This window comes from Aythya ferina (genome assembly GCF_964211825.1).
Source record: "Aythya ferina genome assembly, chromosome: 20".
NCBI classification, from domain to species: Eukaryota; Metazoa; Chordata; class Aves; order Anseriformes; family Anatidae; genus Aythya; species Aythya ferina.
In genome coordinates, this window is record NC_140318.1 from 4487013 (window position 1) to 4508892 (window position 21880).

Sequence of the window (21880 nt, forward strand, 5' to 3'; positions counted from 1 at the left end):
TTTGAAAATTTCACTTTATTTTTATTTTCTGTCTGTTATAAAAGCAGGGTTTTGTTTTTACATCGCCGTAAGTGTCCAGACTTGGTACATCGTGGTTTTGTTTTCACAGTATCTCTGCAAGACCAAGGACGATTCTTATTGCTGCGCCGCGAACCAGGGCAAGGATGACCGGGAGGACGCGGTGCTCGGGCAGCCCTGGGGTGCTGCCGGGGCCGGCCTCACTCTCTGCCGCACTGGCTGAACAGATCTAACCCTCCCCACCGCTGCTCAGTACCTTGGTTCACTCTGCTGGGCTCCTGGATGTTGGGAGCTGGAAGGTGGGGAGAGCAGGAGCGGCGCTGGGTGCCGCAGGTGGGGGCGGTGAGGCTGCCGGCCACTCTGGGCAGGGGCAGTCTCAGGTGCAGGGTGCCCCGTGGTGGTGCTCCATCACCCCCCCAGGGCATCCCCTTGCACCCTGGCTTGGCTGCACAAAGCTGCCCGAGCAGGAGCTCGCTTTGCCTCTGCTCGGTGCAGGATGCCCTGGGTCCCCATCCTAACCAGCCCCACGAGCAGCGGTGTCTACAGCGCCCGTCACTTCCAGCCACCGTTCCTCTTGTATTCAAACGATCTGTCCTCGTCAGTTTTGCAATGAAGCAGCATTGGAAAGACATCACTTTTAATCACAAAGCATGAAATCTCGAGAGAGGCAGCATCCCTTTTCTGTGCTGCGTCTGGTGGTGTGAATGGAGGTGGGGGGCACGTTTCAAACTAGGCACGGGATAAAGGCGTTCTTTGGGAGGGGAGAAGTCCATGCAAAGCTGACCCCGACGTGAAATTTGAGTTTTATATTTACTACTCAGCTGGGTCTGCTCAGTGCAACAGGACAAACTAGCCAGGAGGTTAGCATTGAATTGCATGGATGCATCCAGTCCACCAGGTAGAGGGAGGAGGAGGAGGAACCAGATTTACTTAACGCACTGGGAGAGACTGAGTCCAACACAAAGCTAAGTGGAAAAGGACGTAGGTGTTCCCTGAATGTGATTTTTGGTGACTGAGAAGAAATCTTTCCTTGGAATTCCTTTGTGCAGCTAATTAAGACAACCGGGTCTGCTTTTTTCGACCCATGCTGACATCAGTGAGAACTGTAAGTACTCAGCACCTGGAGACAAAGTGAATACCAGACATAAATACCCCTTCTACTCCCACCCACGAGACTGCCCAGAGTGCATCTAAGCAGTAGCCAAGATGTGTGCAAGTGTTATCAGCTATTACCCCCCAGCTCCCGTTTTGTCCTCTTCTGCGTGTATTGCCTAGGAGAAAATACAGACAAGTCCCGAAGGGCTGTGCCAGTGGAGCTGTAGTTAGGGTTTGAATCCGTGTAAGAAAATGGAGTTTAATAGAGAGAACGACTGTGCAAGTCAAAGCCTCCCTAGCCTCATCCTTTATAGTCCTGAAGCCTAGATTTAGGCAACCTTTGGCTCGTGGATTTGGGTTTGATCCAGTCCGTTTGTCTGCAAGCTGCTTGTGATGCTGGACTTCCTACCATGAAGATCTCCCCCGTTGAGGGGGGAGAGGGCAACTCGGCAGCTGAGCATCTCTGGAAGTGGTGCGAGGAGGAGGACGGCCTGCCCTGGGCATGGGGTAAGTCGTGGGGACCCCATATCCTTTTCTGCTGGCTTGAGACTGCCATGGGGGGGAAAGATCTTCTGGGCATGCTTTCCCCAGGCAGGGGAGATGTTGAACCTGTTGCCCAAGTAGATGATATGGCTTTGGAGAAGCAAGGAGGGAGAATTTCTTGTTGGTAATGTCCCGTGTGGAAGATGAAGGGAGCAATAGCAGCTAATCAGTGCCTCTCTGGGGGGAGGCCTCTCAGGAGCCCTGTCCGGACCAGCTAGGCCAGGCCAGGCTCCGATCTTGGGCGCTGAGCTCTCCTCAGTCCTAGCTCCTGAGGCCTTTTGTGACTAGGAGGAAGAAATGTTATCTTAGTGGAAAGAGCTGCAGAGGGAAAGGGAAGTGGAATTCATCTGCCCGTGCGCTGTGCCCGTCCCCTGCCAGCTGCCTCCCCTCGCCTCCTTCCTCGGGAGCAGTGCCTCTGGTTACCTCTGGAGCCACCTGGACACGGTCCTTGTTAAAACCTACCTGTCTTGCCTCCTGCTCCAAATGCACCTTATTTCCTGGAGGATCTACACCCCATGCTTTCCCTGCTTGCACCACCTCAGGCCTTCTCCTTCACTACAGAGCCCTGTGCCCCCACCAGTGGGTACGGTCCCACCGGTGGTCCTGCCTGTGCCCCATTCCTGAAAGTCGTGTAGATCATGAGGTCATTTGGAAGAGAATGATCTACCAACCCCAGCATGGTTTGTACTGGTAGGAAGAAGAGTTTTTCGTAGGTTTGCTTATAGTGTTTGCTAGGAATAGGTGCCTGTTGGTTTTAGACGTGGCCGTTCCTGAATTCTGGCTGTTGCTGGGTAGACCTGGTTGATAAAATCTGCCCTTGCATCTCCCCAGTGGCTCCAGAAGGATCCCTTTTACGTCCTGCTCTTCTTACAGCACTATTGTTTGGGTTTCATGGGAATATAGGGCTGCAGCACCTCACCCGACCACCACCTGTGCTGAGCTGGGCGGCAGCAGGCCCGTGGGCTAGCCGGGCCGAGCATCCCCCTCTCCCCTTGTGGCCACAATTCCAGCTGTGGGCCTTGCCTGTGAGATTATCCCACGTTGTAATGCCGATGGGAGACTGGGAACAGAAAGCGCAAGCGGTGCGAGCTTGCTCCCTATCCCTTCCGCGAAGCAGGAGATGGCCTAGCAGCTCCCACTCAAAAGCCATTCTACAGCAGGTTTATTTGCATTGCTTTGAAACTGGGATTACTTCCATGCTTCCTTGTTCCATGTTTTAAAACCAGGAAGATTTATTTCTCTTTTGATCACGCTTTGTGCCCTTTTCATCAGCCTGTGACATGCTCACAATCTATTCCTTGCTCCAAAACTTTTTCCCCAAAAATTCTGTAGAAAGGACATTCTGCCTGGTGATATTTTTTTGTTTGTTTTTTCTTTCAAACATAGCTTTAAGGCAAAAGTTTGGCAATGCAAAGCAAAGTCTACATAAGGCCGCATGACTTGGATTTGCAACTCAGAACCTTACAGCTTAAAAAAAATAAATCCCTATCTTAAATAGTCAACTTTTTGCTCCAGGAACTTGTTTCGTTCTCAACCAAAATGAAAAAGAAAAAAAAAAAAAGATTCTTAAAATCCCAAATAAAATGTTCTTATTGTTCTGGGCAGTCTGGACAAGCTAATGAGACTGAAGTTCAAACAGTAACTAAAGTAGGGAAGAAAAAAAAGAAAGCTCTACAGATAGACATCAGTGTTAGTTTCTTCCCTTAGGAATCCAGTGATGAGACAGACCCCAGTCCAAGGTCTCCTCTTTAGCTTTAGCACAGTGAAATCCGTCCCAATGGGAGAAGGTAGAATGGTTGCATTTGTTGAATGACTAAAAAGTGCATTTTGATTTTGCTCAGATTACACGTGTTATTATTCTAATACCTAAGTGATTGTTTTGCTTTGTTTCTGTGTTTGATTGTTTGTTTGTTTGTTCTCCCTTCTGGTGCCGGGACGCCAGGTTTTTATTATCGGTGTTTCGGAGGTATCACCACAAGCGGTGGTCCATCCTTTGGCCTCCACATGAGTACCTGAGCATCATTGGCATTGGGTTTGACAAGGGCACTGGGTGGTATTGGCTCATTCTTGCTAAGGACCTGGGGCTGCTCTTGAGCAGAGGGCTCCTGCAGCTTGGCACGCTGCCCCAGGGGTCTGCTGGGGTTTACCTCTATGCCCAGCCTCATGCGCCATTTGATAGTCTGCAAGGTCACCATCTCGTTGGTGGCTGTGTTGGTGGCAACCAGCCAGGTGGTGAAGCTCTGATCCCGGTGAATGCTCGTGAGCTTGGCCACGTTGCTCTCGCTGACGGGCACGGCCCACGTCACGCTCGGGTAGAAGTTGTCGTTCATGCTGATGTTGAACTTGGACTCCTTCTTTGTGGGCCCCACGATGGTGCAGGTTTCTGTCGTGTTCCCATACCAGGGGTAGTTCACTCCGTCTGAGTCGCTGATGGCCTGGATTTTACCGTCCAGTAGGTCTGGAAGCTCCCAACTTGACCTGCCATCAATCATCAACAACGAGTTATGGATAATGCATTAATTAATTACTTTAGAAACACACGAGGCTTCAAGGAAGGAGAGGAAGTAGTTGTGAATGCGCTCAACCTTCATCTTTTACTGGAATTTCTGCCCTCCCTGCAGGCAGAGCTCTTCCCTGCCATTAAAAGGGTGTTTGCAGATTTCCAGGGCTGATGGTGAAAGTCTGACCCTACAGGACCATGAGCTCCTTTCAGGGACTGGCAACAGCTGGGGACATGCTGGTGTCTGAGGGAGGCTGCAGGGGAAGGTTTTTGGGGAGCCACAGCCCCTAGAAAGCCCAGCACTCTAGGGATCCCCCTCAGGTCCTTGTCTGGGGGCAGAGCTGGTGGGCTCTGGGTTAAGGGACAGGGGAGCTGGGCTGAGCTCTGAACTAAGATCATTCTTGAGGACTCAGCGTGACCATAAAGCTTCCCTGCTCCTTGGTACCTCCCGCCCCAAGGGCTCCCGTTTCCCCTTTCAGCTCTGACTTTCCTTGAGCCCCGGCTGGTAAAACACTTCTTATCTTTCTGGGTGAGCCGCTGGCCCTTCCTGCTGTCCGTGTGGCGCTGGCAGTGTAACCCATCCCTCTGCAGCCCTGGCAGGAGCCCGGTTCAAAGGCTGTGCGCGGGGCTGGGATGAAGTTACGGTAATCAGAGAAACAGAGGGCAGCTGGCTGTAAGGCTGCCCCGGCCCCTCGCTGGTTGCCCTGCTCTGTGCTTGCGAGGCTGGCAGAAAGGTCAGACTTTCTAGCAAGAGAGTAAAGTGAGAACAGTCCTCTGTCACCTTACAGAGCTGGTACAGAACTGTTTTGTTTTTTACTGACTTCCAATCTAATGTTTAAATGGCCAAGGAGAAGTAAACGTCTGAGCTAGAAAAAAAGGGGTAGATACTCGCAGCCTAATGGTCTGAATTTTGGGGTAGACCTGTGTGGTGCCAGGAGTTGGACTCGAAGATCCTTATGGGTCCCTTCCAACTTGGGATATTCTCTGATTCTGTAATTCTAATGGCACCAAAACAGCGCGACCATGGCCCACGTGCTGGTAATTTGAAGACCTTATTTTTATGACTCAGGCTGGCCCTGTGGCTCAAATTCACCCTGGCCACCTCCAGCTCCTGTCAGGCCCCGCAGATGGGTGGCACGGGGAGCGTCCTGCTGCTGGGGCTGGGAAAGGGGACACGGCACAACAGCTTCCCTGCTGGCATCTTCCCTTGTCCCTGCTGTGGTGCTCAGGCTCCAGGATTTGTGCTGAGATGCTGGGTTTTGGGAGGGGGATGGAGGGGCTGCATTGGAGCTCACCAGGGTGCTTGTCATGGCCTTCACCCAGAGCACAGTGTTGCAGCTTAAAAGAGCCCTTGGTTGGAGCCGGGTGAGGGACAGGGAAAGTGTATTGCTCCCCTGGTCTGTGCAGGGTGGCGTGGGATGAGCTGCTCCTCTCCACCGCCTGGCACTAATGTGGCCATCTCGAAAGGCTGGTTGTTAATTAGTTAATGACCGTGAAGTGCCTGCGTGTTTGTAATCACTGGCTCGTTTGCTAGTCAGCTCTAAGCATCTGGCAGTAGTTGGAAGACACCTCGCAGGATTTATTTCATGGATTTTTTCATGGGAGTGTGGGCTCCTGCAAAAGTCTCCTGTGGGTGCCAGGGCAGGTGTTGGGCTGAGGCTGCAGCAGGTGCCGGGCTGGGGTGTGAGGCTGCAGGATGTGAGGCTGCGGGATCAGAGCTGTGGGATCAGAGCTGCCCACTACGGCACTGGACTGCTGCAGCCTTCTGCGCCTGAGCCTGCAGCCAGCAGGCAGAGGGAGTCCTTTCCCTGGAAGAAAATGCGTACCCAAAGCAGCCAGAAAGAGATCCCCGAGCTGCCCTGCCAGGAGCCCTGCTCCAGCCGGGGGATGCTCACAGGCTCCCCTCCAAATCACAGCTCTCCAGGCTCGCTGCACCCCTCTGCAAAGAGATCTGGGGAGGGAAGAGCTGGTGGGGCTCTGGATGGACTCAGCTGTCCCGGGGAAGATGAACCAGAGGGCATTGGCCACTGAGCTGGTCCCTGCCATGCAGCCTTACCCCTGAAACGTTTCAGGGGCTCTTTCTCTGCTTACAGCAGACCTCTTAGGGTTGTTTTCCACAGGCCTGATTCTCAGCTTGACTGCGGCCCGGGGATGAGATGTGACAATTTCCTGGAGGCTCACGTAAGTGACAGATGTGGCGTGAAGGTGCGGAGATGGAGGCTGCGTGGATGTGGCCGTGCCAAAGCGGGCTGCGAGGGGCTGATCCCCCCAGCCTGGGCTGCTTCCTGGGCAGGCAAAGGAAGGTCAGGACAGCCACTAGAGGCTGCTTTAAAAGCTGGGGATCCTCCTGGAGCTTCCTGCCTCCATCTCCACTCCCTGCGAGCACATCCAGGCTGCAGGCCCTGCTCAGGGTCCACACAGGATCAAGGAGGGGGAGTAGGGCCGGGCTGGGCTCAGCAGGCAGGGGCAGGAGGCCACTTGAAGAACTGACATGGTCCAGCCTCAAACAAAACCTCCCCGTCAGCCCCAGAGGCTGTGTTCAGCGTGGCCTCAGCGCCCGCTCTGCCTCAGACACGGCGTGGGCAGGGAGCAGGAGGAGGAAGCCGGCCTGCCTTGCTTTGAGCAGTGCTCTGGGCCTAATTTGAGCGACTGCGGTTAACCCTGAGGTTTCAAAGCCATCACACTTATGTGCAGCGCTTAGTAACAAGGAAAGAAAGAAGTGGGGCCTTGTGAGGATCCTGTGACTGGACCAAAAGGAGAGGCTGCATGAGGGCTGCTGGTGGCTGCCCCTTGCCTGCTGTGGCAGTAGCCTTCCCTTGCAGGGCTTGTCTGTGTTAAGTAATGTGCCAGCAGCCGGCCTCTGGCTGGCTTTGGGAAGAACGCTATGGAAGGATCTCTGGCTGCATCAGCATCTTTCTGTGATGGTGTCGAGCCAAGGAAAGGCCAGAAAGTGCCCAGTAAACACTTTGCTGACAATAGCAGGGAGCAGGCAGGAGAAGGCACCCACCTATCTGGTTTCATTGGCTCACTAGGGCTGAGCAGCTCCAAAAGCGGTAGATTCCAGCTTGTGATAGTGACGAGCTTGTTCCTGCCGCTCTGAAACCTTCAGTCAGCACGAGCATCACCAGACACCAGAGCATCTCCGCTGACAAATGTCCTCTTGCTACCAGGAGGAGGGCTTTTGAGCTATTTCTTATGGCCCAACAGCAGCCCTGCTGCTGATAGCCGTGCTGCTTTAGGCAGCTTTACCCCCCTGCTTCCCATTCAATTACATTTCTTCCTATTCTGCTACGAGAAACCAAGCCCCCAGCACGTGCTGGGGGAGTCAGTGTCTTGTGCAGTGGCAGCAGCCCCAGGCACGGCAGCCTATGGCTCCATGCATCCACATGGGTGCAGCGAGCTAACCCATCCAGGCAGGCATCAGGCACCCGTGCAGCCTCAGCCCCTGCGCCTCAAAGCCAGCTCCTAATCAGTCACAGGGCAGATGAGCTTGGAGAACCTCGTGCTTTCTCGTGCCTTTCCTTTCCACCAGCTCCCTGACTTACAAAGCCCTCCTTGGATGCAGCCCTTGCTTGATGCAGGCAGAGCCATCACTCCCCTGACCCCCTGCCTCTCTGTGTTGGGGTTGGTGACTGGCTGAAAGGAGGAAAACCTGATATTCAGAGCTGCTTAATTTGAACTTGTCCTTTACAGTGTCTCTCTCACCTACTCTGGCACGTCAAGCAATTCCAGCCAGGGTTACAGTGGAGAACAGGAAAGAAATTTTAGATGTGGTCGCGGTCTCGCCAGCCTGTCCTCCAGCCGTGTGCCTCCCGAACCAGGGTGCAGGTAGTAAAACTCCAGAGACCTGACACTAAGCAACCGGGAGGGATTGCTGCTGGTTTAGCTGAGCGGACTCATGTCGGGGCTGGACAACCTCTTTAGATGGGGTTAGAGCCACAGGCCACGTAAGGGCAGCAAAGCCTTTCCCTCAGCCCCTCTGGAGGGGCAGCTACAGTGATTTGTCCTCAGCTGGGCAATGCAACCAATTTTTAAATCATTTTTTTGGTGAATCCTTTTTTGGCTGTTTTCCCTTCCAAGGACCGGGGCTCTATTCTTTTGACAAGTCGCTTTCTCGAGTTCATTGTCTCTCTGCTGCAGGGCACGGAAGATTTAATCTCGCAGGAGAGAGATGCCCGTTAAGCTGCAGCGACAATGCAGTGCTGCCCAGCCGTCCTGGTGAGTCTGCCGGGGGAGCAAATCTACCTGAAACTTCCCAAGATTCTCAGCTGATTGCATTCAAACTCTGATTTATTTCTCGCTCTGTTTTGCATATCACCATCTGCGCTGCTCCTCGCACGTCTCCATGGAGATGAAGAAGCACGACTGGGTGATGCCGTCCCCAACGCTGACGCGGGTCCCACAGGGTGCCCAGGAGATGCTGCCCGGAGCTGGGTCCTGCTGGTCCCATGAGGGCTGGACCTCTGTGGCCTGATCCTGATGCCCCATGTTGTGCCTCCCTGGGGGAGGAAGGCGCTGCTGAGGGTAAAACCCTGCTCAGGGTGAGCAGTAACGGCAGCACTGGGACTTGGGGGTTTTCCCCAGTTCTGCATTGAGAGAGGTCAGAGAGTGCTTCCACTTCCTCCTGCCAAGGGTGCTCGTGTTCCTGCCAGCACATGCTGCCTTACAGGCAAAATAACCCCAGCATTTATGTGTGAGCTGAGCTTTAGTTATTTTCCTCTCCTTCCATTTAAAAACGCTGCATTTAGCCAAAAAATTGTCAGTGCAGCTTTAAACGCGTGTCGAAATTATCCCCTCTGTATCTAACATCCGTATATGAGTCTTATGCACAGCTCCATCTGCTCCAGTATTTCTCAGCTGTTTCTGTCCTCAGCGTAAGGGCAGCTTGTGCACAGCCACCAACCGCAGCGGGCAGGAGTGAAAAATGAATCTGAAGCCTGCTCTAAGCACTGAAGCCCAGGTGGACCAACTGATGGCATTTATTTGGAGTTTTCTGTTTACCTGTTACCACAGTGATTTAAATAATAATAATAATAAAAACGTTGTTCCAGTGGTGTCTCTTCATCATGGAAAGCTGGGACAAGCGGTCCATTGGCATAAATCAATGCAGCTCCATGGAGGTTAGTGGAATTATCTTGACTTGCATCAGCTGAAGGCCCACCCTTTCAGACAGGTTTGTGTCCTGTCCCTGGCTCTATAGAGGTCTCCCAAGAGTATGTTTCGATGGCATTGAAAGAGGCCTTTCTTCCCAGTCACCTTTATTTACAGCTTTCCGATGGTGACACACGTAAAGAAGCCGGGTGGAGGAGCAGGCCAATCCTGAATTGGGGCTGGGCAGCTCTTCGGTATCAGCGAAATGTGCCTGAACCTCCCAGGGAGAAATCTTTCTGCTTCCACGACTTTCTGGATAATGGCTCTCCTACACATCTGCAGTGTTTAATTCTGACTACCTGTTTACAGCTTTTAGCTGAAACTTTTGTCTATGGCTCTCAAAGCATTCCAGCAAGGGAAGACTGTACCAAATCCTCCCTTAAAAATAGGGAAACTTGGGTGCAGAGAAGTAAAGCAACGTGCCTGGGGTTGCAATCCACAGCAGCACTGTCTAAACAGCTCTCTGCCCTGCCCTCCTTATTCCAGTGGATGTGAGCTGTATTTATACACACCGGACTTTTCTGTTTTCCTTGCAGCTGCTTGCTGAAGGCAGGATTTCTAAATGAGCCCGAGAATTACACATGCAAATCCTGAAGGCCTGGAACTGGGAACATCTGAGCAACAAATTGTCCTTGCTGAAGATGGTTTTGGAGCCAAAAAGCCTACAGATCTCAGGCCTGTTGTAAGTACTTCTAGCATCAAGGTAAGCTCCTCTGCTCCCTTACTGCTCCTGCTTTTGCCAGGTGCTGGACTTTGCATCTCGAGGCACTTTCTGCTTGAGCAGGGAGAGGACACGGGGATGGGGTGGGAACAGTCTGTGGCTTATAGCTGCTCCTTGGCGTGCCCTTCCCCACGGCCTGCATCTTCCAACACGCGTCTGCTCCGTGCCTGAGCTGCTGAACCTCTGCCTGCATCTGGGCTTGCAGGCAGAAGGCAGGCAAGGGCTGGGATGCGCACGCAGAGCAGATGCTCAGGCCTCCAGGAAGGCACTGCACCACGTCCGAGTTTGCCCTGCTCCCTAGCCCTCCGCATTCCCACCCTCTCTCAGCCCTCCCTATTCCTCTATTTTTTATGTGAACGACTCGTGAGCGGCCGAGCCAGCATCCCCCTCCCGCAGTGCCCTGGGGATTAGCAGCCAGGAGGGCTGCTTAAACCCGGCCTCTGCATCCTTCCTCCGTGCTCCCCGAGGCTGGGCAGCATCGGGGCCTCCAGCCAGTGACCCCACTGCAGGCAGGGGGCTGTGGGGCCGGGCAGGTCCCTGCTGCACCCGCAGGCTACCTGGCACCGTGAGCTGCAGAATCGCTGCTCTGTGCAGGCATTTGGCGAGCGGCTGCTGCCGGTGTAACCGTGGGCCAAAGCCTGCAAGGACGGCTGGTGAGCAAACCAGCGGGGGAGCAGTACCGGGGGGGGGGGGGGAGGACTCCTCGCAGCAGGGAGGTGACATTTTAATTTGACTCATTCTTGCCTCGCTATGACTGTCTGACCGGCAACACGGGGGGTTTGGAGTGCAAACAGCCCTTACTTTCCTCCTACCTTACCTAGACGTGCACATTCTCCCTCTTACATTATCCAAAATAAGGCTCACGTAAAATTTTGACCCTCCTCCAAGGGTTAAATCATCAGGGGGTTAAATCCCCTTTGCTCTCTCCATGCGGGCTCCCCGAAGCGAGCAGGATTCCTCCTGTGCTGTCAACGTGCGCTGCCAGAGCTGGGGGCTGTGGCGCTGGCCGCTGATGGCACACTGCAGCAGCAGCACGGCGTGCCACAAGTGTCAGCCTCCGGGCTTCCCCGGGGCTCGTCAATGCGCAGTTTGAGCCGGGGAGGGATGCAGAGGAGAGGAGCCGGCGCTCAGGACCCCCCCTCCTCGTGCCAAGGGTGTTTCAGAGCGGGGGTGCCCTTTGCAGGGTTGAGGGAGACCTGGGATCGCAGACCTGGGATTTCAGCCCCCCCCCAGCGCTGCTCAAAAGCTTTTGGGAAATATGGTGCTGCTCTGGGTCGCCAACAGAGCACATTTTGGGGTTAGCGCTTGAGTACATTCCCCTTAGAAGAGAAGGACACCCACTACTTTAAAAGGTGCAGGCACAAGCTCTCATTATTTTTTTTTTTAGCGTAGGAGAAAGTCCTGTTAAGTTTCAGAAGAGCTGGCTTTTAATATCAAACCAACTGGGTTATTGACTTTGGCTTAACCCAGCGCTCCCCAGCCAGGCCGTGGCTCTCCTGCTCTTCCTTCCCCTTAGGCAAATGCCCCCGCACGCGCTCTGGAAATACTTACATGCCCTGCTCCCCGTAGTGATTGTAAAATTCCATGTGGCTGCACGCCTGGATCCAGCCCACGATCCAGGTCTCCTTCTTGGGGATGGGGGGCACCAACACTTGCGCAGAGGCTCGGAAGTGAGGGGTCCGGTAGCGCAGGACCACGCTGGAGGACTCGTCGATGCTGGTGGGAATGGGATCGATGGAGGCTTTGACTTCAATCACTGAAATACTTTCCCGGAAAACTTTGGATTTGCAGCTAATACTCTGAATACAGCCCATGGCATACCCTGAATACAGTCCAACGCAGCTCCTAGGGTACTCCAGCAATCCTGGGGAATATTAGGCATTGAAATTATCTGGTGCTAGATCAATTACAGATCTTCTTGGGTTGTAATCTCAGAACCGATATCCATAGGATAGAAAATTCATCATGTAAAGCCTTAATTTGAGTATCTGTCTTACAAGCACTGCTCCTATTTTGAGGTTAGCTGCACTTCAGAAGCAAAAGGGCCTTTAATTATTTTTTTTTCCCTTTTAATGACCCTTTAAATCGTTCACTCAAACAGTCTTTGGGTTAAAAAAGAAAAAAAGAAAAGTCTCTCGAGTTCAATAAATAACGGTGTTGTTCTTAGATGGTATATTTAGTCCTTCCTTTTCTCAGATGCGGTCTGTCATTCCCCGTCAGACATAGGACTGGCCGGTATTTCCCTTTATTCTTTGGATGAAAAGCAGAATGTTGATAGACACATCTATATAAATAATGAAATAGTTTTTAGCCCCAGCTTGTCACAACCGGTGTGGATTTCCACTTCCTGACTTGCAGTTGTTCACAACTTCCTTTCGCACAAAATTACAATAATAACAGAAAAAAAAAAAAAAAGCGACGGGTGGAAAATGCAAAAAAAAAAAAAAAAAAAAAAAAAAAAGTAGCCCGATCTTCGATTTTGGAAGCTCCTCCGCCAGCGCTGTCAGGGCTTCGGGTCGGTTCTTTTCCCTCTCCTCCTTTTTTTTTTTTTCTTTTTTTTTTTTTTTTGGTTAATTCCTTCCCCCTTAGAAATAGCCGGCACCATAAATCCCGGCGGCGCTCGGCGGGGCTGTGCGGCGGGGCAGGAGGCGGCGGCGAGCCCCCCCCGCTGCCCCCGCCCTGGGGCCGCTCAGCGCTGCACAATCGCCTCCCGTGACATCCCGGGGAGGGGGGGGGGTCCGGCCTTCCTCCTCCTCCTCCTCCTCCTTCTCCTTCTCCTCCTGGGCGAGCGGCGTCCGCAGGGGTGTCCGACCTTCCTCCTCCTCCTCCTCCTGCTGCTGCGGGCTCAGCCTGCGGGGCTCAGGGGCTACCGCCGGGGCTGCCCCGCACACGGGGGGGTGCTGCGGGCCGGGGGCGCCCCCCCAGCATCCCGCCGAGCCCCCGGCGAGCTGCCGGGCTCACCGCTGCGGGGGCGAGGAGCGCCGGGAGAGGGGCGGGCGGCTGGGGAGGGAGGGAGGGAGGGAGGAAAAGGGGTGGGGGGGGGAGGCTCTTCAGCGATGGATTATTTTTTTTTTTCTCTCTTCGCCTTCTCCGCTGTGTACCCGGGGGGGGGGGGTGAGAGGAGCAGGATCGGTGCCTCCGCCTCTTGGCTGCCGCAAGCTTCCTCCTCTCTCGCACCGTGCTCCTCATGCAGCCGGGGACGGCGCCGGGTTGCGGCGGAGCAGGGGGGAGCGGGGCGGGGGATGCTCCCCCTGCACCGGCAGCACCGGAGGCATCGCGGCCGGGTCAAACTTTGCCGCAAGTCGCCCCCTGGCCCCCGCCTGGTCCCCGCTGGCCCCGCCGTTGCCCCCCACCCCGGGCATCCGCGCCCCGCAGCGCCGCCGCCGCCCCGGCGAGCAGCAGGACAGCGGCCGGGCCCCCCTGCCCCTGCCGGCCGCCCTCCGCCGCTCCCTCCCTCCCATCCCTCCCCCTGGGTTTCTCTTTTAAACTGCAGCTGTTGGAGCTAGCCCTCCTTTGCAGAGCAGCATTTCCTCCCACGCGGCCGCGGCTTGTGGGTAATGTAGTTTTTTTTGGAGATACGGGCTCCCCCCTGCTCCCCTTCTCCCTTTCTTTCTCCCCTTCTTTCTCTCCTGCTCGCCTCCTTTCTCTCTTCTTCTTTCATCTCTTTTTCTCCTTCCCTCTTTTTTCCTCTCCTTCCCTCTTGCTTAAATGCCATGTATTTTCTCTTCATTCTGCAGATGAAGGTTTTTCTCCCCCAGCTGGAGCTTGGCTGACAGATACAGCGCAGGCACAGCCTCTCTACATGCAAAACCTGCAGCCCTGGGCTGGCTGAGCTGCGATTCCAGCAACTAGAAATGCAAAGAAATGCTCTTGGCAGCAGCAAAGGGACTGAGGAGCGGGTGCTGACAGGTGTCCGAGGCGGCAGTGGCCTGTGGGGAAGTTGTAAACCCCTGGCACGGATGTTTTGAGGAGCACTGCGGCTGGCCTTGCCTGCTGACCATCACCCAGCTGAGGCCGTGGCTCGCAGAGAGCTCAGCACCGGCTGAGGTGTGGGTGCTGGGGTGCTCAGCGATAGCTGCAGGGTGCTGAGCATCCTCACAGCTCCACGTGCATGCACCTTGACTCTTTTCTGAGTGGGAAACCTGGGGGAATGAGGAGGAAGGATGGCTTTGCACAGAGCAAAGTGTCCTTTATTTCCTCCTGCCCCACGCTCACAGCAAGCAGGATGAGCTCACGCAGTACGTGGCGTTTTCCAGCGTCCATGCACTCGTTGTCTGCCCTGCAGCAGGTAGGAAGGACTGGAGCTACTGGGTGATCCTGACAGGAGAATGCCCCAGGACGAGGGGAGGCTGCTCCTGTAGGCTCTGAGGTCCCGGGGAGGTCCTGCCCCCAGTGCTCAGCCTTGCCCACGCAGGGCACGGGCTGCAGGGTCCTCACCTCCTGCCCTGCTGGCTCCTGCCCTTTCCAGGCTGAGGCACTGCCATGGCATTCACAGAGCCCCCTGAGCAAATTGAGAGGCAGGGGGTGGACGAACCATAAGGTAACATTATGGTTTCCTTCTGTGTGTTTCTCAAAGCATTGGCTAAATATTTATCTGTGTTAAGATTCGTGGGATCTCTGAGAAGGGCACCGTCCTTGTTCCTAGCCCCACAACAGAAAAACTAAAAATGCACTCAAGTTGCAAACAAACAACTCAAAGTACAGGAAAAGACTGAAATGAGCATCTCCAAATGAAAAAATCCAGTTTCTTCAGCAACCTCCAGAAGGTGCTGAAATACTTTGACATCTCCAAGACTCTTTCACACTTTTCAAACAAGCTCGTCACAGTTTCCCAGAGCATTATGCGTTGGGTGAAGCTGCATGTTCTGAGACTCCAGCTTCACCGCCGCTGCAGCCAGGTCTTGCTTCAACTTTGGCAATCTCTGGTGTTCTGGTCAACTAGGAAATTGCATTATCTCAGCCTAATTAAATCAGCTTTTCATCTTCGGCTGGAGCTTTCCTTGTTTTTTTGGCCATGCCCATCTCCATCACACTGTTGTGTGATTAAGGAATTAGCGCACTTCGCCCAAGAGCGGCTGCACTAAGCTGTGCACAGAGCAGCTCCTGTGCCTGTGAGCCTGGTGCTCGCTGATGAAATTGCTGGAGATTGGCTTTTGAGGCCAAGCTGTGATAAGTAACAATTAGGAGCATCTGGCGATGCTGGGAGTTGCATCTCCTTCTGCTGGGCCCACTCCTGCTGCTGCTCCCCCAGCAGCGTAGCCCACCTGGTGCTATATAAACCCCACAGGTTTGCCCAAAAGCAGGGTCTCCCCTTCCTCATCTCAGCCATGGCAAGGGAAAATAACCACCACAAGTGGGACAGTGAGTTGTTTCCTCTCCTGTTCCTCTCAACAGGGGCATTTAGTTGTGTCCTCTCAACAGGGGCATTTAGCAGTGCATTCACCCCAGGCTGTGCTTCCTCCTCATCTCCTTCCCCGCTGGTGGCTGGGGGCTGGCCCCTGGTGTGCGCAAGGCAGAGCAGCGCCCTGTGCCTGCTTCAGGGGTCAGAGGAACAGACAGGCACCGGACAAAACGAGCTCCCGGTGCTTTCAAGGTATTTTTTCCCTGTGACAGCTCCCAGGGAACGTGCTCAGTAATAGCTCAGCATCCCTGGCATGGTGAGGGGACGAGAGGCGAGGAGCCTTTCTATTTCTGCAGGCTCCTGGCCACCACCACGTTAACCCTCTGCTTGCAGCCACTTGCTTGCAAGGCGCCCCATGCTACTGTGAGCTGCAGAAGCGGCGAGGCCGAGCAGCAGGGAGGTGACAGCTATGGCATAGTACTGCCACGAGTCCCGATAGTCCCGATATCACACTGGCCGCTGTCAAGCGGGCTGAGGTCTTCCACGTGCCTCAGAGCCCTGCAGCAGGGGACAGGGACACGGGGACGGGGCACTGACCTGCCTGATAGCAGAAGAATGCAGCTGTGCAGGCGGTGAGCAAGCAAGAGCTGGTAGGTGCTGGGGTAGCACCAACATGTGCTGCTGCGCTGGCTCGGCCCCAAGCAATAATTTGCTGCCTGAGCTGAAAGGAGCTGGTGGTGCTGGGCTGGGTAAGGAGGGGAAGAGCTCTTCCCACGGCTACGGTCATCATCACAGGCTCGGGGTAAGTTCCTGGAGGATGTGGTTCAGAAATCAGTTGCTGTGTATTATTTTCCTTTGGTTCATAAGCAAAACACAAGGGTGAGCAAAGGCTCCTCAGCACTTCCAGCACTGATTTTCTCAGCCAAATATTGCAGCAGCCTCTTTGGGCCTGTGTCTGTCAGACGGGCATGGGCAGAGAACTAGCTCAGCTAAAGTATTTTGGGAACCAAGGATAATAAGTGTAAAGGAAGTGCAAAGTTTTTATTATCTTAGAAAGCCAGGACCACCCTCCATTTAGCACTTAGGCTCTCCTGTAGGTTTCAGATAAGGCTTTCAAAGATATGTGGATGTTTCCCAGTGTTACCTCTTCTAATATTGACCTTTATAATTTTACGTAGGTAAATATCACTGGAACCAAGAGCCGTGCCTGTGCCGCTGCTTGGTGTGATATTCATCTCTTCCTCTCCCCCCTGCAGGACTTCCCAGGGCCTGGCACAATCCCGCAGCACCCAGCCTGTGCCGTGGGGACCCTTTCTCCTCTCCAAGCCCTGGTGCCAGCTCCGACGGGGCCGCTGCTGGTCGCAGCCACAGCTCGGGGACGCGGCAGCGCCTGTCACCTGCTTTCAGCGCCGGAGCTGCGATGCTGGATGACACGGCAGAAACGTGTGCGGTATTTAGGGCACGCTCAGCGCCGGGGGCAGGGGGATGGGAATTCATTAGCGGCGACGCGTCTCTTTTAATCAAGAGGCAGGTGCTGCTTCTCCTCGGGCTGCAGGCAGGGGTGGCGGTGGAGGAGCTGCGGGGATGCGTGCTGAGTGGGGGGAGAGGATGGGGCTGGTGATGCTCGCGAGGTGTTCGTGCCAGGGAGACAGGAATATTACTTAGGGTGCCCTAGCATGGGTGAGACATAGCAGGACGGACAAAACCAGGAGATAGCCGGGTCGGGCCCCTTGCAGGGAAGCCCCCAAGTGATGCCCAGCACAGAGGCTGGGAGCCAGGCTGCATTGCCCGCCCTGGCAGCCACCACAGCACCGTGATCTCTTCCAGTGCTGATGCGCTGACACTAAAATATGAATTACTGTGCCAAAAAAAACTACATTTCCCAGTTTCCCTTGCAGCCCAGGGGAATAAGCAATTGGAAGATTTAAATAGACCAGACCAGAAGCAACCAACCTTTCGCACAAAGCATTTCCCTCCTCTTCTTCCAATCTATTGGCTGTTTAACCTTTTTCCCTGGCACTGGAGTGGCTGCCAAGCCTGGCATTAACTTTCCTTCCAAGCTTGCTAGGCCCATGAAGTAAACAGCCATGTGCATTCCTTACTCTATATTTAACAGCTGCAGTCTGTGCTGGGGGCAACTGCAACAGAGGGGAACCTTTGTAGCTTCCCAAATCCCCAGCTCGTGAGGGTGGGAGTGGGGGAAGCTTTCCGCAGGGAGAAGAGGGATTTCTCTCCGTCCCGGTGTTTGCAAAGCAGGTTCCGTTCGCGAGAGACTGCAATGCCAGCATCCCAGCCACGGTCCAGGGCACGAGACAGGAACAATGTCCTGAACAGGGCTGAGTTCCTCTCCCTGAACCAGCCCCTGAAAGGGACCCAGGAGAGCAGGAGCCAGGGGAGGAAGCAGAGCGGCCAGGCGGGAGCAGCCGGCGCCCAGAACAGCAGCCCCAAGGAGCGGAGGCAGTCGCAGCAGCTGCCCGAAGAGGACTGCATGCAGCTCAACCCCTCCTTCAAGGGAATCGCCTTCAACTCCCTGCTGGCCATCGACATCTGCATGTCCAAGCGGCTGGGAGTGTGCGCCAACAGAGCTTCGTCCTGGGGAGGCGCCCGCTCCATGATCAACCTCCTGGGGATAACGGGGCACGGGATCCCCTGGATCGCGGGCACGCTCATCTGCCTGGTGAAGAGCAGCACGCTGGCGGGCCAGGAGGTCCTCATGAACCTGCTGCTAGGTGAGTGGCAAAGCTCCTTCCTTCCCCGCCGGGAAAGCCCAGCCCTAGTCACAAGGGACAGCGGCATCGGGACTCCTCCTCTGACTGCTCCCACCGCCGGCGGGGTCAGGCAGCAGGCAGTGACCTTTTGGGTGAATGCGGCACTTATCAGCCACCTTGGCAGCTTTGGGACGGTGGGAGATGGATGCTGCAAAAAGTTTTTCTAAGGGGGTGGAATGGAACCCGGTAGCCAGCCATCCCTGCAGGGCAGGGGCAGATCCGCGGCCCCGATGAGGCAGGGTTGGTCCGAGTCAGGCCAAGAAAGTGTCTGTGATGTGCAGGTGGATACCAGCAGCAGTGCCCTTGATTTATGGTCGTCTGCCTCGCTAGTTGGTCAGGTTGGGGAAAACATAAAGATTTTAATCTTAACACGTGGATCAGAGACAGAAGGTATCCTCAAGAGAAAAACATTTCTATCCCCTCTGCACTTCCTTGTGCAGACCCTGGCCCCACATCTCCGCAGCCGCTCAGAGTAGTCCCATCTCCTTCCCTGCTGCCGCTTCATCTCACATCCCTCGTCCCAGGAGGACCTTTCTTGCTGCTGGCCCCGTTTCCACACGCTAGCTTGACCCAGAGGCTGTTACAAGGGATCAGATCTCTCCTGCCAGCCCCCTTTTTTTTTTTTTTTTGTGGGATGGTCGGTCTCCTTGCCCCTGCGGACTGGGGTGTGCTGGGGGAGCTGTACAGGGCCTGACCCGGCCCCATGGCCCCACATCCCACCACGACCATGCTGAGCTCTGGGTGCGACTTTCCCCACATCCAGGCCCCAACCCACCCTGCCCGTGTCCACCTGAGGCACTTGCTCTTCCCTCTCTTCTGCCTTTGGCCTGTGGCCTGGTTATCACTTTTTTTTTTTATGACTAATTTCTAGCTCATCTGGCTGAGGTCACCCCAGCATTTCACCCTCCCCCAAAAACCAGCCCGCGGAGCTCCCACTTTTGGTCAGCACGAGGAATTGACGTTAGATTTAGGCCTTTGCTTTTTAGGGAGCCTGCAGTAGGCACCTCAGGAAAGGGACGTCCTGTTCTCAGGGACTGCCTGCGATACAATACGTTCTGCAGCACGGTCCCAGCTTTTTTTTTTTTTTTTTTTTTCAGAAGTTCTTCCTTCAGAGAGGGCAACGATTGCACTGAACTGGCTTGAAAAGCACAGTTGTGGCCACCTTTTCTCCCCTCTGCCTTTGAAGGAGCCTGTCCCAGTGCTGTGACATCTAACGAGGGGAGGCCGTGGCGGGGAGGGAGCCGGAATAGCATCGGCATGATGCAGAGCCCGCCGGTGTCAGCAGTTCTCCCAGGGGCTGCCCGGTGCTCTGGGTCAAACCCTCACTGGGAAAAGAAGCCCTGTTTAAAAGGGCATGAGCATGAAATAGGAGGCGGCCAGCATCAGCCGGCACAGTTTCCAGAGGTCTCTTGACCTGAGAGCCTTTGACAGTTCTGGAGCCTGAAAACCGACCTCTTTGACTCCAAAATATTTGAGGTCTTTATGACGAGCTAATGCCTCTTTTGGCTTAAAACCAGTAAAGGTCTTCTCGCTCTTCCACTGCCATTGAGGAGGCCAAACACAAAGCCAGATCCAGGTTGCATTGAAACTTTGAGTGTCGAGTGATGGCTGGGAGAGCTCAGTCCTGCATTTTCAGGTCTCCTTGGTTCAAAAGTGCTGCCCAGGGCAGCTTGGGGACTCCACAGTCTTGGTTCCTTGCTCCCTTCCCTTGTTGCTGCCTGCCAAAAGAGAAATGGGTTAAATTGTGTGAAGGGCTAGCTCACGGCCTGACCTGACAGCTCTGTAGGTCTCGCAGCCCTCCGAAGAGTTTCCTTTGAATTTTTGGGTCGACCTGTGTGGTGCCAGGAGTTGGGCTCGATAATCCTTGTGAGTCCTTTCCAACTCGGGATATTCTCTGATTCTTTGTCCCCCCTGCAGACCACACTGCCTGGCACTGACCAAGGTGCCCGGAGCCTCTCTCGTCAGCATCCTCAGCAGGACTCGTGTCACCCTGCAGAGCAGGATCTCTGCTGTGAGCGTGGCCTTGGCTTGATATTTAAGATTGCAGTCAGGAGCTCCTAGTAGCAGAGCAGCTACTGCATTGCTGATGGACGGAGGAGTCCAGCAGGGGAGCGTGGGGTTAGCAGACCCAGACCAACCATGAGATGCGGTCCCTTGAGCTGATAGGAAGGGTGTGATGCTCCATCTGGCATCCCGGGTCCCTCTCACTGTTTTTTTTTCCCTGGGTTGAGACCCAGCAGTCTGTGGTGTGAAGCCCTTCTGGCTGGGGACAGGTCAAAGGGAAGGGAGCATCCCCTGTGCTTCCCTGGTGTCCTGGAAGGAGGGGAGCAGGTAAGTTGGGGTTGTCTACGGCACCCCTTCTTTACCTCCCCTGGCTCTCCTCCCTCCCCGCGGCTTGCTCAGGGTTTGATACATCAAGCAGAATTTCTGATGCAGTCTCTGGGCAGGGAGCCAGCCCATCATAGAGCACTTGTTTAGGATTTGCAATCAGGCTTTCAAGGCGAGGAGACAGGAGACTGCTGAAATGGGACCGGGAACCTGGCAGGAGCACCACTGCAGATGGAGGGGGGGCACTTGCACCGGAGGAGCTCTTGGTAGGATCTTTGCCAAGACGCGTGGGAGCATTTAGGGTGAGGGGTTCTGACCTCCCTCCCTGGGGCGCTCCATCCCTCCCAGCTGCTGATGTTGATTAGCAACCCCCAGCAATGTTTTCCCTCCACAGTTGTCATCTGTGATGGAATTTATTGATTCTCCTTCTCATCGTAATCTTTTTCCAGCAAATGCCAAACAGCCAGAGAGGCACGGTCACAGCCTGTTACTGAAAAGATGGAAGAAATCAGATATCTGTGCCCACTGTCAAAATCCCTCTGCCAGAATGTGCTTTCAGGAAGACTGGCTCAGTGTTGCCAGCCCTGGCTGTGAAAGAGTCGGGAAGAAAGTCTGCTCCCCCTCTGCCACATCGAGAAAATCGTGACTCAGGAAACCCCCCAGTTTAAGTTCATTTTAGTTGTTTGCCGGTGTTGGGACTTTTAGGACCATCCAAACTTCCCTCTGCAGGGATTTTGTGAGAACTGATGTGCTTAGAAAATCATGTGAACTTTACAATCAAGCTTACTGTGGGAAAACAGATATAAAGCTCCCACTAAAACTACCAGAGCTGCTCTAGAACCAGACAGAAAAAGCGTTAAGCCCTGAGGGAAAGCAGTACCTTGGTTTCTGGTTCTGATCCATCTGGTGAGGATGTGGATCCAAATTTAGTGATTCATTGACTGCAAAGCCAGCAAAGAACATTTGGATCATCGATCTAACCCACGGCTAAATACAGGCGGTAGCACATCCCTTAATTTATTCCCGTTCAATTTGCTAAGGGAAAAAACCCAAACACTCAATCAGATGTAAAATTTCAAGTGGCGGTGAACTTGTCAGAACCATTTCTGTATTACTGCAGTGGTAGGTGTTCTCCCTGGCGCCTCGCTCTTAGTTTGACTGTTCCCTTCCCTCCCCTGCCTCTGCATACCTTTGTCTCTTCAGCCGAGTGGCTCTTTTATCCAGCATCCCTTCTGCCTTTCAATGTTTTGGATGGTGCTCAAGTCACCTCTTCACCTCCTATTCATTAAGCTGAACAGACTGATCTCGTTAGGCTGATGGTCTTTCCAGATCCAGGCACCTTCTTAGAGTGACGGGGATGGAATATGGTGATCTACCCAAAGCGGTGCTTTCAGTGAAGTCCCCCTGTTGTGTTC

At 54.3% G+C, this 21880-nt stretch overlaps 2 protein-coding genes across 10 annotated transcripts in view; one reads left to right on the forward strand and one right to left on the reverse strand.

The window, feature by feature from the left end:
- On the reverse strand, positions 1-12408 carry FAM78A (family with sequence similarity 78 member A). The gene is made up of 2 exons (XM_084494012.1): positions 11580-12408; positions 1-4134 (listed from the first exon to the last, which is right to left on the reverse strand). Exons 1-2 carry the CDS (start codon positions 11840-11842, stop codon positions 3606-3608), a joined length of 792 nt encoding a protein of 263 aa, XP_084350138.1. The 5' UTR covers positions 11843-12408; the 3' UTR covers positions 1-3605.
- The window catches only part of PLPP7 (phospholipid phosphatase 7 (inactive)), an 18840-nt gene continuing 7398 nt past the window's right edge, over positions 10439-21880 (forward strand). Inside the window, exons 1-4 of one of the 9 annotated variants that reach the window (XM_084494009.1) lie at positions 12489-12543; positions 13766-14135; positions 16626-16814; positions 17626-18098. In XM_084494009.1, coding sequence (XP_084350135.1) covers positions 17648-18098 — 451 coding nt within the window. In that variant the 5' untranslated portion in view covers positions 12489-12543; positions 13766-14135; positions 16626-16814; positions 17626-17647. Of the gene's footprint in view, positions 10682-12481; positions 12548-12802; positions 12832-13499; positions 15622-16625; positions 16820-17625; positions 18099-21880 lie in introns of those variants that run through there. The other 8 variants (XM_084494010.1, XM_084494008.1, XM_084494011.1 and 5 more) reach the window with 8 other exon arrangements.

Bases quoted from the DNA above. Each gene is read 5' to 3' on its own strand.
- FAM78A (XM_084494012.1), bottom strand. From the start codon at position 11,842: ATGGGCTGTATTCAGAGTATTAGCTGCAAATCCAAAGTTTTCCGGGAA. The intron at 4,135-11,579 runs GTAAGTATTTCC...GATTGATGGCAG, and splicing joins CACTACGGGGAGCAGGGCAT to GTCAAGTTGGGAGCTTCCAG.